Source organism: Cucurbita pepo, chromosome LG01 (assembly GCF_002806865.2).
Source record: "Cucurbita pepo subsp. pepo cultivar mu-cu-16 chromosome LG01, ASM280686v2, whole genome shotgun sequence".
NCBI classification, from domain to species: Eukaryota; Viridiplantae; Streptophyta; class Magnoliopsida; order Cucurbitales; family Cucurbitaceae; genus Cucurbita; species Cucurbita pepo.
In genome coordinates this window covers 5,269,025-5,286,827 of record NC_036638.1, presented here as the reverse complement: position 1 = coordinate 5,286,827, position 17,803 = coordinate 5,269,025, and the positions used below count along the sequence as shown (strand labels likewise).

At 37.0% G+C, this 17,803-nt stretch overlaps 3 protein-coding genes across 4 annotated transcripts; 1 reads left to right on the top strand and 2 right to left on the bottom strand.

Annotated features, from left to right (window-relative positions):
- Positions 1 to 6,202: 6,202 nt before the first annotated feature.
- LOC111805627 (gibberellin 2-beta-dioxygenase 8-like) lies at positions 6,203 to 8,876 on the bottom strand. Its single transcript, XM_023690769.1, has 3 exons — positions 7,827 to 8,876; positions 6,927 to 7,248; positions 6,203 to 6,466 (listed from the first exon to the last, which is right to left on the bottom strand). The coding sequence occupies exons 1-3, from the start codon at positions 8,282 to 8,284 to the stop codon at positions 6,203 to 6,205; spliced, it is 1,044 nt and encodes a 347-aa protein (XP_023546537.1). The 5' UTR covers positions 8,285 to 8,876.
- A 1,271-nt stretch (positions 8,877 to 10,147) lies between these two features.
- Positions 10,148 to 15,124, bottom strand: LOC111809269 (inactive leucine-rich repeat receptor-like serine/threonine-protein kinase At1g60630). Of its 2 annotated transcripts, XM_023695718.1 has the most exons (3): positions 14,833 to 15,124; positions 12,846 to 14,702; positions 10,148 to 11,151 (listed from the first exon to the last, which is right to left on the bottom strand). In XM_023695718.1, the coding sequence occupies exons 2-3, from the start codon at positions 14,167 to 14,169 to the stop codon at positions 10,493 to 10,495; spliced, it is 1,983 nt and encodes a 660-aa protein (XP_023551486.1). In that variant the 5' UTR covers positions 14,170 to 14,702; positions 14,833 to 15,124; the 3' UTR covers positions 10,148 to 10,492. The 2 variants fall into 2 exon arrangements, with proteins under 2 accessions (XP_023551486.1, XP_023551478.1); XM_023695710.1 differs by having other exon boundaries at positions 12,846 to 15,124.
- A 1,842-nt stretch (positions 15,125 to 16,966) lies between these two features.
- Positions 16,967 to 17,505, top strand: LOC111809157 (MLP-like protein 328). Its single transcript, XM_023695534.1, has 2 exons — positions 16,967 to 17,159; positions 17,243 to 17,505. Exons 1-2 carry the CDS (start codon positions 16,967 to 16,969, stop codon positions 17,503 to 17,505), a joined length of 456 nt encoding a protein of 151 aa, XP_023551302.1.
- The last annotated feature ends 298 nt before the right edge of the window (positions 17,506 to 17,803 follow it).

Below are 17,803 nucleotides of genomic sequence, written 5' to 3'. Positions count from 1 at the left end.
TAATCCCAAAGTTTAAAGAACAACCGACCCTACACCTGTGTGATTTCTTAGTTCCACCAAGACACGATTTGGTTAAGTCTTTTGCATGGGTCATCCCTTATTTTGAGATTTATGTTTCCAAATTTGTTACAAGGATTCTACGTCTCTAATTTTCATTGTGATACATGTGAATTTGCCAAACATTCTTGTGTATCTTTTCCCATTAGTCAAAATAAAANTCAAGGATTCTCCGTCTCTAATTTTCATTGTGATACATGTGAATTTGCCAAACATNACAAGGATTCTACGTCTCTAATTTTCATTGTGATACATGTGAATTTGCCAAACATTCTTGTGTATCTTTTCCCATTAGTCAAAATAAAAGTTCTACCCCTTTTTCATTTGATTCATTGTGATACAAGGGGACTCTCAATTGTTCCATATATTTTCGGTGCTTGTTGGTTTCTCACATTAATTGATTGTACTCGAGCCACATGGCTATTCCTTCTCAAAAAAAAAAAAAAATCAGATGCTTGTAAAATTATTCTTGCCTTCAACTTAATGGCTCGGACCCAAGTTGGAGTCAAAATTAAAATATTTCGAACTAACAATGCTACAGATTACTTCACCTTTTAAATACTACCTAAGCATTGTTTTCTCACGAAAACATGCCAAAAATGTACGGGAGAGAGGGCGTTCTTCCTACAACTCACACGATTAATCGCCTTCCATCTCTTGTCCTAAATAATCTAAGTCCAATAGAAGCCCTCAACCAATTTTATCCTCACTTTCAAACATCAACTGGCCACACACCCTGCATATTTGGGTGCACCGCCTTTGTTCATGTCCACAACCCCCAAAGAGGTAAACTTGATCCAAGAGCAATAACATGGGTCTTTTAGGATATTCTACGACCACAAATGGGATACAAATGTTATAATCCCACATCTAGGAAGTCTTACACTTCAATTGTTGTAATATTCACCAAGCATAAACCATTCTTCTCTAAAGCCTCTATTCAAGGGGGAACATAGACATTGAAGAGAGTCCTTTGGGAAACTATTGAACCCCTAGGCACACTAAATGACCATCACACAAAACCAGCTATTGAGTCCACACCTACTATCGAGCGTAATTAGTCAATTCATGCATGAACCGCAAGAGCCTCACCTTCATGTAGCATATAAAGTGTTACGTTATTTGAAAGGAACTTCAGGAAAAGGAATTTTGTTCAAACGGAACAATTTTCTTGATTGAAAGCTTATACTGATGCTGATTATGCTGGGTAAATAGTGGACAGAAGATCTACTACGGGGTATCGTACCTTTTTTGGAGGTAATTTGGCAACATGGAGGAGTAAAAAGTAAAATGTGGTGGCTAGATCATCATCAATCAGAATTATGAGCTATTGCGCAAGGGTTATGTGAAACTCTTATGGNACCAAATCAGGAATTATGAGCTATTGCGCAAGGGTTATGTGAAACTCTTATGGTTGAAGATAACTATTGATGATTTATAAATTAAGGAACAAGGGACGATAAAGTTGTACTGCGATAACAAATCAGCTATCATTATTGCACATAATCCTATCCAACGTGATAGGACAAAGTATATGTAAATTAATCGACATTTTATCAAGGAGAAATTAAAGGAGGGGATAGAATGTATTAGTTATGTGTCGTCTCAGCTTCAATTAGTAGATAACTAACAAAAAAATTTCACAACTCAATGTTTCATGAGTTAGTATCCAAGCTGGCAATGGATGATATTTATTCCTCNGTTATGTGTCGTCTCAGCTTCAATTAGTAGATATACTAACAAAAAATTTCACAACTCAATGTTTTATGAGTTAGTATCCAAGCTGGCAATGGATGATATTTATTCCTCAGCTTGAAGGGGAGTGTTGAAAGAATGACCTTGATTTAAGGACTATTTGTGTAATCCCATTAAAGAATGGAAGTAGTTGATATTATCTGTATTATTAACTAGTATCTACGATTTATTTAGATTTATTGTTATATATAACTAAAGATTTATTTAAATCTTATCTTGTTATTGGAGATTTATTTAGATTTTTCTTATCTTGTTAACTAGTATCTTATGTAGCCTTTTTTTGTATTATAAAAGGCAAATGTACCTTTCTCAAAAGAAATAAGAAAAAATAGCAGTCTAATTTAGACTTGCTACACTGCCTAGAGAGAAACTAAGAGAAGATTCAAGGAGATGTTCTTTAGAAGCTTCTTTAAATCATTATCTCGATCACAGGTGCCCTCCCACCCTCTGTTTAAAGGTGTTTGCTACATTATGAAGATCTAAACACCATATTCTCGAGTGGACCATGATCAATGGAAGCCTTAATACTTTAAATATCCTTCAAAGGAAGCTTCCATCTAATTATTAATGTCGTTGGTGTGTACTTTGTGTTTTGAGGTCGAGGTTGCTCTAAACCATGTGTTTTTCGGTTGCTCTTGTTCTAAGGCCTGTTGCTTCATCATTTGTGGACTTTCTCCAAAAATTTTAAGAAAACGTCCTTCAGCTTTTAATTGGCCCTACATTGTCTCCTAAAGCTTACATTCTATCGGTCAACACAGTCAAAACTCTTTTATTCGAATTACGGCTGAAAAGAAATCATAGGATTTTCCATAACAAGCATCTTCCTTGGCTCGATCATCTTAAGTCCTCAGGCTTAAAGGCTTCCTCTCGGTGTTCNGAAGAAATCATAGGATTTTCCATAACAAGCATCTTCCTTGGCTCTATCATCTTAAGTCCTCAGGCTTAAAGGCTTCCTCTCGGTGTTCTCTTTCTAAATCTTTTGCTGGTTTTTCTTTACATGATATTAGCTTAAACTGGAATGCCCTTTTTTTTTCCTTGTAATCCATTTTAAAATTCCGCTACTTGTTCAAAAAAAATAAAGAACTTAAATTTCAACACAAAAATTAAGAAATTAGAGTTGTAAGAAAATTATTGCAAAAATGAATAAATTAAAGATTAGCATAAAAATGAAGACATTCACATATTTTAAAGATGGGGGAGAGTAAGCTCTACTCATTCCACCGGACTCCATTTCAAACAACCTCGACATGGATGGTGGAAAGAAATAAAAATGAAGCACTTACATAAATATCCTACATCCATCGTGTAGTCTTCTGCATCGTTCTTCCAACTCATCAGTTGGTTGTTCTAGAGAAAATATCTATAAATAATGGGAAGACAAAATAAAAGGTAAGGAAAGCCATCTGATTGCCTAATAAAGAAAAAATCTAAGTTTTAGAAGAAGAGCTTCCAAAGACAACCAAAGACAATTCATTACAAGTGATTTGAGGAAAAGCTAATATTCTAGAATTCATATTGCATGTTAAATAGGAAACAGATTGAGAACGTGAATTGATAGAGAAACTAAGTATCTTTATGCTTATTTCGAACCATGCAAATCGAATGCTCCCATCCAGAGCTGGGACAGTACAACAAGTTAACTCACACAGTAATATAAGTTCCCGAAGATTTTTAACATTAATCGCTGCCAACTGAATCAAGTTCCAATAGATGGCTTCCACTCACAATGTACCATAGAAGATGATAAACAAGTCTATAAACTCCAAAAACAAGAACAGTAAAGTATTAAACACATGATTTCCAGTGGCAAGCAAAAGAAGAACCACGAATGTTTCTTTTCTTTTTTTTTTTCTTTTTCCTTTTTTTCTCTCTATTTACTCCTCAGGCTCCATAATTCCACTTAAAAGCTATTTAATAANGGGGACTCTTAAACCATCAGTTTAAGGATTATTATTTAGTTATTAATCTCCTTGTTTTGTGAGTTCTCTTTCTTGTATGCTCTAGTATTATTTCATTTTTTTCCTTAATGAGAGCTCAGTTTCTTATTAAAAAATAATAAAAGCAAAATAAATTCTGTTATTAGCCTTTGTGTTATTCTCTTTTATATTGTTATCCCCCTTCATCTGTAACATGTTTTAGGAAACTTTATCATATTTTCTGCACCATTTTTTTCTTTTGGTGAATACAATTTTTACAACTTCTCCCTCCTCGATTCTCTCCCTTTCCTTCTAAGCATTCTTCAGTATCATTGTATTAGAGCTGACCTAGAAATCTTTCTTCTTGCTTCAGAAATGCCACAACCACCAAACCCACCTGTCTCATCTGGAAATGGACATGGGTCTTCTTCCTCAACCCCCACAACGACAGCAAAACCTCACTAAAATCCACCCACAGCTCATTAATTCTTGCTCAATCAGCTTCCAATCAAGGGCGTTGGCCCAAAAATACCTTGAATACAGCAGCTAAAGGAGGTAAAACACAGTACCAAATATGTGAAAATTTTGGGCATAGTGCAAATTTGAGTTACCAACCATACAATATCCAACAACCTCAAGCCTTTTTTTTACTCAATTTAATCCAAGTTCTAGCAGCCCAAATTCACACAACCCACGTAATTTTATCCAGTCCAATCCCCCAACCTTACCCGATCCAGTGCCATACTCCACGATGCAATGGTGTATAAACTCTGGCACCATCTATGCGCATAATGGGGCTTGTCGGTAATGGTACTTTTATCCCTATCTNCACGATGCAATGGTGTATAAACTCTGGCACCATCTATGTCGCATAATGGGGCTTGTCGGTAATGGTACTTTTATCCCTATCTCGCATGCTAGTTCTGCATCTTTATTATCACCTTCTTCATTTCCTATTAATTTATCAAGTCTTATGTGAACCTCCTATCTTGCATTAACTCATTGGCCTTTCCAAATTATGTTGAGACAATATGACCTCTATTGAATCTTAACCCTTTTATTGTCCAAGAAGATTCTCCTTCAGGACCATCTTGATGGTTGTCTATATAAGCTAATTGTGAGGCCTTCCTCAACACGAGCGCTTCATTCAAGCTTGCCACCCGCTATTTTGTTAACTCAGTCCACCTCCAATTTATGGCATTTAGATCAGGACGCCCTACTTTACTTGTAGTTGGACAAATTTTGCGAGTCTGTAACATTGATGGTTCTAAAAGAAATAAATCTTAACACTTGTGACTCTTTTCAAAAGGCTAAAAGCCATAGGCTACCTTTTGATCTTGTTCGTTTTGACTCGTGGGTTATAGCCCCTTTAAAGTCTTCAATTTCTTAAGTTTTCCTTTTCTTCGCCCCTCTAACGAACACAGACTTGAATTCCGATCCACCAAGTGTGCCTTTCTTGGCTATAGTTTCAATCACAAAGGACGCTTACCTTCAATGAAACTCCTTTCCCTATGGCTAAACCACCCTCAGGTTCTCTCGTTGTACCCTCCCAACACATTGAAAGGGACAATGATGCCAAACGAATACAGAANAATACCTTTTAAACTATTTTATTTATTTTTAAAAAATATTCTTAAATCTATTTTTTTTTTGTCGTAATATCTTATTTATATCATATTTAAATGTCATAACATATCACACCGTATATTTTACTCATTTAAATTTTATTGAAAATTGGGTGTGTTTAGGTATTTTTGAAACATCGTACAATTTTGTACAATATGAAGGTCTAAAAAATANTTTTTCTTTTTTAATTATAGCAAAAATACCTTTTAAACTATTTTATTTATTTTTTAAAAATATTCTTAAATCTAAATTTTTTTGTCCTATAATATTTTATTTATATCATATTTAAATGTCATAACATAACATATCACACCGTATATTTAACTCATTTAAATTTTATTGAAAAATGAGTGTGTTTAGGTATTTTTGAAACATCGTACAATTTTGTACAATATGAAGGTCTAAAATATAAAAACATACAGATTTGTGAATGACGTTTCAAGTTACGAGTAGATACGTCGAAATATTNTTGAAACATCGTACAATTTTGTACAATATGAAGGTCTAAAAAATAAAAACATACAGATCTGTGAATGACGTTTCAAGTTACGAGTAGATACGTCGAAATATTTCTCGATCTACAATAGTTATACTACAATGTAGTTGATCATTGCAGTCGAAATTTTGACTGACATCATGAAGATGGTNACAATTTTGTACAATATGAAGGTCTAAAAAATAAAAACATACAGATCTGTGAATGACGTTTCAAGTTACGAGTAGATACGTCGAAATATTTCTCGATCTACAATAGTTATACTACAATGTAGTTGATCATTGCAGTCGAAATTTTTACTGACATCATGAAGATGGTGGATATGAAGTACGCATCTTTCACTAATTTGCTGCTAGTTATTTGAGTTTGAATTGGTATTGATATTGACGAGCCGAAATTTTGAAAGACCTACTTTGTATCCAATTTTTTCCACATCATCTCTAACTTGCTTTCTGTACTCAGCGAAAGTGAAGTGTCTATACGGTGAAGGTTGTCTGCAACTCCCAATTGGAGAATGATAAGAAGGGCAGAGGAAGTACGCTATCGAATATCTTTCCCGCATTGAATTAGTCACGACCCTGTGCTTCACACTTTTGTAAGTATCATTGCTCCACACCTGGAGATTAGCTTATCAGTTCATGATATTTTGCATAAAGTAAGAAGACTTATAGTTCGAAATTGAAAAGGGTTGAATTATTTGTCGATCGATAAATATATTTTAAACCAACGTCTATTTTTTATTTTGGATGATATAATTGCAGAAGCCGATGACCAACCAACTTGACTAAATCGAATTGGTATGGTTTTATTATAATACTTTTAAAATTTTAGGTACATTGTCACGTTACAATAATTGATTTTATGATTTAAATAATTTATTAGGGACAAAATTGAACTTTTGAAATTAAAAAGGAATATATGCTTTGGTGTTTTAAATTTTGTTTTAAGGGTTGAAAATAGAAAATAAAACAAAAATAGATTAAATTGAATCTAACCTCGTCAAACCACCTAGACCAATTTACAAATTTAACCCTAGAGTCATAATCAAAACGAAGTAAAAGAGTTGCAGCGCGTACCTGTAGAAGATCTCCAATGTTGACAACAAGGGCTTCTGGATTGGGTTTTACAGCTACCCATTGCGATCCTTTCATCAGCTGCAGCCCGCCGCTGCGATCTTGATGAAGTATGGTAAGAAAATCGCTGTCCGTGTGGGGCACCAGGCCGGAAACTTCGCCGGGAAATGGACAGATTGGGTAATGATTCAATCGGAGGAAGCATGTGCTTTCGTCGCAGATATCGTCAAATATTTCTTTTCGGTGGCCCAAACACTCCACTAAAACTCCTGCTAAAGATCTTGCTAACTTCGACATGGCGGTTGCCAGTTCCTCCATCACTTCCCTGGCGTTCAAGCATATAAGGTCAGTGAGTAGTGGGCTCTCCTTTTTTTTTTTTTTTTTTGTAATTTAGTTCAATTGTGGAAGAATGTGGCCATTTAATGCCGGTTGATTGTGATTTCGAGGTGCTATTACTTTTTGCGGTCTAGCTGTTTGTGAAAATGTCTAGACGAGTTAAACTCTTCAAGATTGCGGGATGTTGGTGAAAAGTGCATTAAAAATTATAATATAAAAGATATCAGGTTAGATTACAAACAGAACTTTTGAAATTTTCATTTATGTTCCTCAAATTTGAACTAAAATATGAATATGACATGATCATTAGATGACTTTTGGCTGAGTTGGCATGGTATGGCATAGGGTTGGATAAATTATCAAGCATGCCATACCATCCTTCTGTAAATGTGATATTAACAAACAAAAACGTAATCTGAAATTAGTCTAAAACTTAAGAATATAATTGAACCTTTTTAAGTCTAAGAGATCATATCGACACAACGTTTCAAGTCTTGGAACTAAATGAAAAAAATACAATACGTAACAGAAGTATGTAGCTGGGATGAAGGGTGGTAAAGTTGATACCTTAAGTTAATGAACTCGCCATAGCAGGCAGCTTCAGAGACCTTTGTGAGGGGAATGTGAAAAGCTTCAGACCAAGAGAACTGGTTTGGGTGGGCTGCAGTTGGTGTTCCCCATCTGTAAGAATGATCCAAAATCCCACTTGTAGATTTTTTCTCAAATGGTACCCCAAATAACTTCATTTGTTCTTTGCTCATTCTGCTCAGCAGCTCTGTGCGTATCCCATGGTTTATCACTTGGAAGAATCCCCATTCTGCCGACGCTCCAAAAATTTCTCTACTGCAAGCCCTCCTCTCCTTTTCATTGCTACTTTCCAAACCTGTAAGATCAATAAGAGGAAGCTGACATTCCTCCATGACAGAGTTAATTTGTTGATTGCCATTGTTAAGTAGTTGTAATTGAGCTTTGGATTGCAAAAGCAACTCATATCGATGGAAGAGTGGTGGGTTGGAGTCCGTCATGGTAGTGTTCTCTATATTCCTTGTGGGTTTCCTACAAAAGTTATGAAAGCGAGAAGTGCTCTTTATATTCCCTGTCTTTGGAAAAGAGAAGTTGGGCTTAAGTTGTGGGGAGGAGGAAGATCACAAGTGGAATCAAACAAAGACAATAGAAGAGGATACTGTAAAGGAGCTACCATATAGTGACAATTGTCATGAAAATATGGATTCTCTCTCTTTCCATTTTCTCACAAAAAAAATTGGGAAGACGAGGTCTGTTTCGATCCCTTTTAATATTAACGATAGAAGACAAGCCTAAGGAAGTGGGAAAACAATGAGAAGGAAAGATCCAAACCTACCTTCAACTTTTTGAGTTTGGTAGACAAAAAGTTTATATTGGGACCCTTCTGTTGTTATGTAGCAACTACCAAGTTTATTCCCAATTAGGCTTCAGTGAAATAGAATGTTCCATTTCCATGATTGTTTATTTAGTTTCTTAAAATAATTGTTTATGCTCTGCGGATTCTTTCCTTTGTGCATAATTGGTGAGTATGGCTCTTAAACGTCATTGTTTTTTTCTTCTGCAGCAAACCTAACCAAACCTGCCATGTCTGGATTCTTCATTTGTTTTCTCAGGTTTATTATTTCTGCTCTTGTTGGTAGAGGATGAGGACGATAATTCACAGGTACGTCCTGTCGAATGAAGAATCCAGACATGCCTACCTTGACCGTCCTAGTATTTTAGTAAGATTTTGGCCATCCGTAGTTTGATTTTTTTTTTTTTTAAATCTATTTTTCCCAATTTTCTTCTTTTGACTCAGTTAGGGCCTACGTTTGGGAGAACTTAAGACTTTAAGAAGCAGAAAAATCGAGCCTCCAAATACTCCAAGTATGGTAAGTAGCCATTTCGAAATTCCTATGCATGTTTACCTATAGGATCAACTTGGACTAGCATGATCAAGTTAGAATTAAGTTATATGAATTATCTTGAGAATTTTGATTTAGAGCTTTGTGACTTATCCTTCAATTTTTACCGTGTGTGGTGAAACTCTGCTAGGTTAAGAAACTTGCTTAGACTAAATTTGTACGTATAAGAATCATTCCTTGACCTTCTAAGCATAGTTGTATAGGATGAGCCACCCTTTTCAGAACTCAAAGCCTAATAAGCCTAGATAGGTCCTTAGATGCACGTTAGGTTGCGAGACTAAATTCCACTCTTTGATTCGGGAACCATTATACCATCAAGTTCGTTTGTGAATGTTCCCATCAGAATCCAAGTGGAACCCGCTTGTAGGGATGTCCTATGACCAATGAGTATAATACAGATCCGAGAGATCTTTAGGTAGGCCACAAGGGAGGCTGAAGAGCTAGTTACTACGTAGCTTAAAGAGTTGAAATAATAGTGGACTTAGGTTATACCGTATGACAAAGTTTTGTCTCGTGACCTTTCACCCATATTCAACTCCCTGGCATGTCTCATTGATTCTCTCTCTTCTTGAGTCATCGTAGGGGGGAATTTTGGGTGGATCTAATAGAGTTTTAATAGCACTTTGTGGTCCAAGAATGGCTTTAATATTAATCCCATACTTGTACTTTTTGAATATCAAGAATGGCCATCTTTTTATCTTTGTTGAACACCTTTTTGGCTCTGATATCAATTTGTTGGGTTTGAAACGTGGCAGGTCAGAATAAAGACAAGTAAGACAAAAGGTTGTTGTTCAAAGCAGAGGAAAACAGTGGAAAAAGGCAATAAAGGACTAAGACACAGAATTACAGTGGCTTTGGTCTTTTTCTACTCACTTACATCAAATGGGCCTTTGGTATGTATTAGTTCTTGTCAAACTCCCCCCAAAACAGTATGAGCCAAATAGTTGACAACGATTATTGATCGAAAACATCACCAGTTTGCACTTTGTGTGTGAAATATACAAACATTTGAACAATATGAAGCAAATAATTGGGTTGGATTAATGTTATCGAATCACCTAAAAGCACTGCGCTCTCAGTTCTACTGATGATAAATTACTTGTTCCCGCACTCCAAACCCGCTTCTTGTTTTGTGGAAACTCGAAACTAGCCAAAAGAAGGAACCTCTACCGATAAAATCAACAACTTTACACTCTCTCTACCATCCTAGTTGAAGAATAATTGAGATGCCTTTAGAATGAAAACAAAGAACAGCAACAACAACAATGATAATCAAAATGCAAACTTGTGAGTTTAGGAAGCCATTCAAATGCTTAAATGTTCTTCCCTGGGCAAACTTTGGACAATATCAGACCATCTCCCTGGTGAATGATCACTACTGTTGGATGATATTTGAGCCTCTGCTCTTGTATCTCTTATCATCTTTAGTACATCCCTCATTGTAGGTCGGTTCTGCGGCATAAGTGAAACACAAGCCATTGCTATGTTCAAAAGAGCTTGAAGTTTCTCTTCCGATGCCTCATTACCAGACGTGGGATCATCCCCAGACTCCGTCTCCTCTTCTCTAACTGAGCTAACCCACTTGGGAATGTCGGAGCCATGTTCTTGAACAAGATCTTGGAAGGGTGTTTTTCCTGTAAGAAGCTCCAACAGAAGAACACCAAAACTATAGACGTCTGCTTGTTGTGTGGTTGGCTTACGGATGTCGCGGCATTCGGGAGCACGGTAAAAGAGCGAAGTTGCACTAGGTTCTTCGAGCGAATCTGGATCTCGGAATAAGTTAAGACCATAATCAGTAAGACACGACTCGAAATCCGATCCTAATAGTACGTTTGAGGATTTGAGGTTTCCATGTATTGAGCCTGGGTTCTGGTGGATGTAGAGTAGACCACTGGCCAAGTCTTCGGCTATTTTGAGGCAGGATGTCCAATGAAGAGGCTTTCCTCCGCCTGAAGTTCTCGATCCTGTAATTCAAGCTTAAAAAAATTATTGGCCAAACCATGTGAAACTTACAAACTAAGAACGCCCAGATGCACGTTGCGTTATGGACAATGGTGAAGTACTATGAGGGGTTAAAGCAACCAACCACAACTCTTAAAAAAAAAAAAAAAAAAAAAAACTGTATTCATGCAATGCCTGATAATAGTGTTCGTATACTAGCATGTTTAGAACATGTTTGATTTGGTGTTCAAGCTTTATTATGTTTCTTCTTTTTCTGCCAACTAATTTTTCAAACAAACATAAATGAAACATTTGAAAACTTTAGTGTTAATGTTTCACAAGTCTCCCGCATGTTTCGAATAGGTTTTAGTGTAGGCTGTCCAGTTAAATGTTGAGCATGGACATAGTACTGGACTACAAAATCCATGTTTTATGTCAATAGTCACAAGCTCAAATTATCAGAGTGCAGCATGTCATCTTTAATAAACTCCTCTGGACCTCTTCCAGAGGAGAGAAGAAACAGAGCACGGAAACAAGAGGACCTCGTTTTTAAAAAAAAAAAAAAAGCACAAAGGGACCCAGTTTGACTATAAATATTTCGACATATTAATGGTTTACATTTTACGCTTGCATAGAAAAAAGATGCAAAATAATAATAATAATAATAACACAATAAAATGGAGAATCTTGAGGTCAACTAGCCTAAATATTCAAACAAATCTAGTGGTCAGCAATATCGGCATGCTCAGATTTATGATGAAAAGTGCCATGTGAAAAAGGACAAGAGAGAGAAAATCAAGGGAATAAAATAAGAGCTAGAAAAGTACTACTGGCATGAAAACAATGGCATATTTTAAGCGCATAACTCTAAATCAACCGGAGATTAATGGGGGAGTTACAGAAACCGCCAGCATGCGCGGCTGAGGTTTGAAAGGTAAATACCCTTTTCCCCAAATGGCTCAACAACTATTTAATCCTTCCAAAATATGACAGATCTGGGTAATGGGAACACCATATTGTGTGGTATGCAGAACACAGTACACGGGCCCATAACAAGACAATGATACAACAATAAATGGACAATCATCTTCACGATCATTCTCAAAAGCACAACGATTAGGACCTTTCACCCATATCTAATCCTTTCTTTTCATTATCCTTTAACATCTATCCAGCAATGTGTTCCTAGACAAAGAACATGAAAGGGGCGAATGAAGAACAAAGCATGTCAACAAAACGAGGGCCCCATAAGATAAAAACGACTTGGAGGAGGAAGGGTCAAATCTGGCAAAAAGAGGTGAGAGGGAACGGGAAGTAAGGGGAAAGCCATGTGATCTGTGTATCTAAAGCTCAAACTTTTAGCTTTTGCCCAAGTCTACCGCAAGACACGAGGTTAGCTTTTACCAGTGTGTGTCCCCCACGCTTTTTTTATGAATTCCCAGGGTATCCTCTCCTGGCTATATACCCTCTAACTCGGCCTACTTTCAAACACCAATTCTTTATAACAATATCAAATCAAGTTGGGTACGGAAGGCCATTTTCTTTTTGTCACTTTGCATTCATATTTCTCAACTAGACATCATTGAATGCTAACTTTACACTTTACTAGCGGTGATATACTTTCCAGTATTAAGAACCCAACTCGTGTGGCAGAAAATATTCAGCAAAATTTCAACAAATAAATGATTAAAAAGTGCAAAGGGTGACCGACACTTACCGTGGATGAGAGAGAAGAGACTGCCATTGGGGAAATAATCGTATACGAGAAGGCGTTCCTCCTTAGCCTGGAAATAGGCCCTGAGAGGGACCAAGTTGGGGTGTCTGAGCCGCCCAAGAACTTCCATCTGCCGTCCGAATTCCTCGGCTCGTGGGTACCTTGCATCCTTCAGCCGCTTCACCGTCACAATATACCCAGATTCCATCACTGCCTTGTATGTGCTTCCGATGGTCCCTCTGCCCAAAGTCTCCGCCGAAGCTTTCAACAGATCTTCCAAGCTATAAGTCATTTTCTGATCCCCTGCTCCGCAGAACACTAGACTCCCTAGTCCTTCACTTTCCCATGAAAATCCCCCTTGCTTCCCACCGTTATTAACTTCTCTGCTCCCGCTGGCAGTTCCAGATGTTTCCTCCATCCCCATCCCCATCCCCTCGTCGCCGATTCCTTTGTTTCTAACTTCCGCTAGGCTCTCTCTTTCCCTACATTTGCAAATCATACACAATAAAAGAATGATTAATAGCAGCCCGACAAACCCACCAACGCTTCCTGCTATTATCCTGACCATTTTTTTGTGTCTTGAAGACGAGCTTGAGCTCAGGATTTGTGAATAAGAGGGACTTAATGATGGCGCAATGGCAATATTTCCACAGGGGTTTTGAACTTGTTTTCCGCAAAGTTCCAGGTTGCCGGAAAATGACGAGACATTGAAGCGGAGCAAGGCGGGGGTTTCTGGGATGTCGCCGGAGAGGTGATTGTTAGAGACATTGAAGAATCGGAGACTGGTTTGGTTGAAAGGTGGGATGGAGCCGGTGAGTTGGTTGTCCTGCAGGTGTAGGACATAGAGACGCCGGAGTTTGAGCAGCGAGTCTGGAATGGGGCCAGATATTTGATTACCGGAAAGAACAACGACCTTCAAGCGATGGAGATCGGAGATGGAGCTCGGGAACTCGCCGGAAAAGTTGTTGTCGTTAAGATAGAGGGATTTGAGATTAACAAGACCTGAGAGATCAGGGATTCGGCCAGAGAGTGAATTTCCTTTGAAACTGAGAACACGAAGCTGATCTAAACGATTCAAAATCTTGTGGTTAAGAACGCCAGAGAGATTTAGATGCTCCAAAACAAGCTTAGTTACCCGCCCATTCTTGCACTCTTTCACGCCTTGCCAGTGGCACACAGAGCTTCCTCGCCATGGAAGCGAGTTCCCAGGGTCGAGAGAATCTTTCAGTGCTAACAGAGCTTCTTCATCTCCAGCCCGAACCAGAGGCAGTACACAGAACAACAAGACGAAGAAGAATGGAGAGTACCTCATTACCATCAGTTTCATCGCAGAGATCACCTTGAAACAGATCCTCTCGCATCACCAAGAAAAGCCCAGAATCTAATCCAAAGCTAATCAGCGATGCAAAAATGGACTAAAAATATCTAAAGCAAGCAATATTCCCCTTTCTTTCATCTACTCGCTGTAGGAACCTGAACTCTCAGAAACCTTTCTCCTCACCACTGTGGTTTCAAAATGGCGCCAGTTGGAGTCCTTTTCAGAGCCATAAAAATCTTTGACCAAAACAAGGAAAGACAACACAGTCCTCTACCTCTTGCAGCTCATTCGCATTGGCATTGCAAACAGTCTTACCTTCTGTAGACATGGAGTTAAGAACAAGATGCCCTCCAATGGCAATACCCTCGGGAAAACACCGACTAGAGACACTCATTCACTTGTAAGAACTCCCGGACATCGTGACAAAACCTTCACGTGAACTCACAGACAAGAAATTAAACGATTCTTCTCTCCTCCCCATGATTCGCATCCAATTCTTTATTCAAAACCTGCAGGCATTATTAAATCCCCCCAAAACCAAACTTCCAAAACACGAAAACAAAAAACCTTACGCAGTCAAAACCCTCGAACCACTAAACAAAAAACACACACCGATTTTCTCAACTTCAACAACAACAACAACAACAACAAATCCAAATTTCTCACACTCACCTACTCAACCCGACGAGTTCCGCACTGCAATACCGATGAACTCTTCCGCCAATCAACAATCCCGCTTTGCCATTTCCCCGAAGCTTGTAGGTGGATCAGACACTGGCGATTCGGTTGAGGAATGAGATTGGGAGAGGAGGGAAAGGAACTGGAATTACAGCACTTATAATTACAGATTGAAGAAACGGGGCCATTGCCATGGATGCGTACTGGCTGCGTGACAGTAGTAATAATTCAAGAGAGAGAGAGAGAAAGAAATGGAGAGTGCGCGCGCGAGAGAGAGAGAGAAAAAAAAAATGGTGAAGGAATTTAATGGAAAAGAAAAAGAAATTAAATAAGTAGACGATAGGATGGAGAGGGAAAGGGAACGCTCAACAACCTGACACGTGTTCTCATTTATTAATTTTCTGACGTAATAATTATTTTCATGTTCACTGGGCGGAGGACGACGACACAGTTATGACAACCTCCTCAAAATATTTTTTAGCTTTTGTTTTATATTTTTTTTACTTTTTTTTTATTTAATTTAATAATATGCATTTAACACATATTTTTTATATTTTCAATGGATAAATTCTATTAAAATTTATAATACACAAATATGTATTTATTTACTAAATAAACAAAGAAAATTAAATTATTTTGTATTTAAATTTCTGTCAAATGTATGTGACAACCTGAAATATAATTTATTTTCACTCATTTATTAGATTTTTTACTAAATATATCTTATTTTTTCTTGATTTTCCTTTTATAAAATTTTAAACAACTTCTAAATCTATATATGAATACACTCGTATTTTTTCCAATTCACGCTTTAAACTAGAATAAATCGAACCCTTTTAATTATAAAATTATTATAATAATGACATATGATTGGAATTTCGATTAGGATTTTTTTTTTGGTTTAAATACAATGATGTTCATATTTTGGCAATCCATGATGTTGAATGATTAGATAATATTTTTGATATGAGGAGAAGATCTTAGATGAAATCAATGTGGGGTTGCCCAAAAAAAGTCACAAGATAATGAAATTAAATGGTATAATTTAATAACATATGGTTGTAGTACTTAAAATGCCAAAAATCTAGTGATAATCATCAGTGTACTTTGTAGTTCAAATTATATTTATGGGTTTACATTACTCCCTCATATGCCTATAACTATACCCTTCCACTTTTAAAACTATATAATAAAATTCTATATTTTCTATGTCACATATTTTAATATTCAATAATTTATTTCATACTAGGTAGACATAGATTTCATAGTTTATATTTTACATTTAGATATAAAATAAAAAAATATCTCAAATATATTTTCAATTCAATTTTAGTCGGTAATATAAGGCCCATAATAAGGCCCATTACAAGGCCCAGTTTGTAGCCGATGATGCCCATACTAAGAAAGCCCAAAAGAGCTTGAACCCATTATAAGGCCCAGTTTGTTGAGAGTCCATGTTTGGACATCGTAGGAACCCAGGAAACCTTCACGGCACCTAAGATTAGGTCCCTAGGCTCCCAGTAGTGTGACAGTGCCACTAGAGCATCCCCTCCACGTGTCTTCACGTAAGAGTAGTAGACTCCCACGCTGGATATCACGCACTTTTGCTATGTGTGGACGTCCTGCATTATTTGTTCATGTCCAGAAATTTGTTCGTGTCGAAACTCGGATGAATGAAGAGTTGATGTCGTGAAACATGTCTTCTCCTTTCTATAAACAAATTTCAAAAATTTGGGAGCGGACAAATTTTCAAAGATTTAGGGAGCCCACAAAATATATATGTAATTGGTCATATAATAGAGTAACAGTGACGAGGATTATTGAGAGTGAGTCCCATATTGGTTAATTTAATGGAAAATCGTAGATTTATAAGTAAGGAATGTTATCTCCATTGATATGAAACTTTTTGGGAAAGCCCAAAACAAAGCTACGAAAGCTTATCCTCAAAGTGGATAATATCCATTATGGAAAGTCGTGATTCTTTAACCTATAATGCCCTCTTCGACCATGCAAATAATAAATATAATATATGATAAATTATGACTAGAAATTTGTATAAATAGGACAAGGAACTAAGCATTATTGTATGCATCCATCGGTGAAGCAATCAAGAGGAAGAATCGAAGTCATGTCTCTGGTCGGAAAGCTGGTGAGCGAGCTAGAGATAAACATACCTGCTGAGAAGTATTACAAAGTCTTCAAGGATCAATGCTTTCATGTTCCTAAAATCACCCCAAAAATCATTCAGCACGTTGAAATTCATGATGGAGATTGGGATAGCCACGACCATGGCTCTATCAAGACCTGGCATTACACAGTTGGTATGCATATATCTCTCCATCACTTTGTTTTATTTTCTTGAATAACCCTATTTCTTGTTTGTTCTTTGTGTTTGATTTGTAAGACGGGAAGTCTGAGGTTTTCAAAGAGCGAGTGGAATTTCATGACGAGAAATTCATGGTAGTTTTGGTTGGATTGGAAGGAGATTTGTTCAATCATTATAAAACCTTCAAGCCGGTTTGTCAGGTTGTGCCAAAGGGTCCTAGCCATTGTTTGGCAGTTCTGACGATTGAGTATGAGAAACTTGATGATGGCTCTCCTTATCCTTTTAAGTATATTGATCTCATGAATGGTATCACTAAGGATATTGAATCTCACCTCAAATAAGAAGCTTTGGTGTGTCGGTTCGAGCTTCATAGCTATATGTTGTTTCAAAGTTGTATGCTATTTTCAAGTTATCTTTGTGGGTTTGATTATGTATGTTTGTTGCTTTACTCTTCTATTTCAATAAGCTTTATGTTCTAGTGAAAAGTAAATAAATTAAAGTTTGTCGTTATGTAAAATGAGTGGTGATTAAGTAATAATATGTTTTATTTGGGTATTTTGAATACATCAATCGTGGATATCGTGGAAGATCAAATTATCAACTTTTATTATGGTAAGCGGTGTCTTATCTACTTGGTTA

Bases quoted from the DNA above. Each gene is read 5' to 3' on its own strand.
- LOC111805627 (XM_023690769.1), bottom strand. From the start codon at position 8,284: ATGACGGACTCCAACCCACCACTCTTCCATCGATATGAGTTGCTTTTG. The intron at 7,249-7,826 runs GTATCAACTTTA...CTTGAACGCCAG, and splicing joins GGCGAGTTCATTAACTTAAG to GGAAGTGATGGAGGAACTGG. The intron at 6,467-6,926 runs GTACGCGCTGCA...GCTAATCTCCAG, and splicing joins ACATTGGAGATCTTCTACAG to GTGTGGAGCAATGATACTTA.
- LOC111809269 (XM_023695710.1), bottom strand. From the start codon at position 14,169: ATGAAACTGATGGTAATGAGGTACTCTCCATTCTTCTTCGTCTTGTTG. The intron at 11,152-12,845 runs GTAAGTGTCGGT...CTTGAATTACAG, and splicing joins TCTCTTCTCTCTCATCCACG to GATCGAGAACTTCAGGCGGA.
- LOC111809157 (XM_023695534.1), top strand. From the start codon at position 16,967: ATGTCTCTGGTCGGAAAGCTGGTGAGCGAGCTAGAGATAAACATACCT. The intron at 17,160-17,242 runs GTATGCATATAT...TTGATTTGTAAG, and splicing joins GACCTGGCATTACACAGTTG to ACGGGAAGTCTGAGGTTTTC.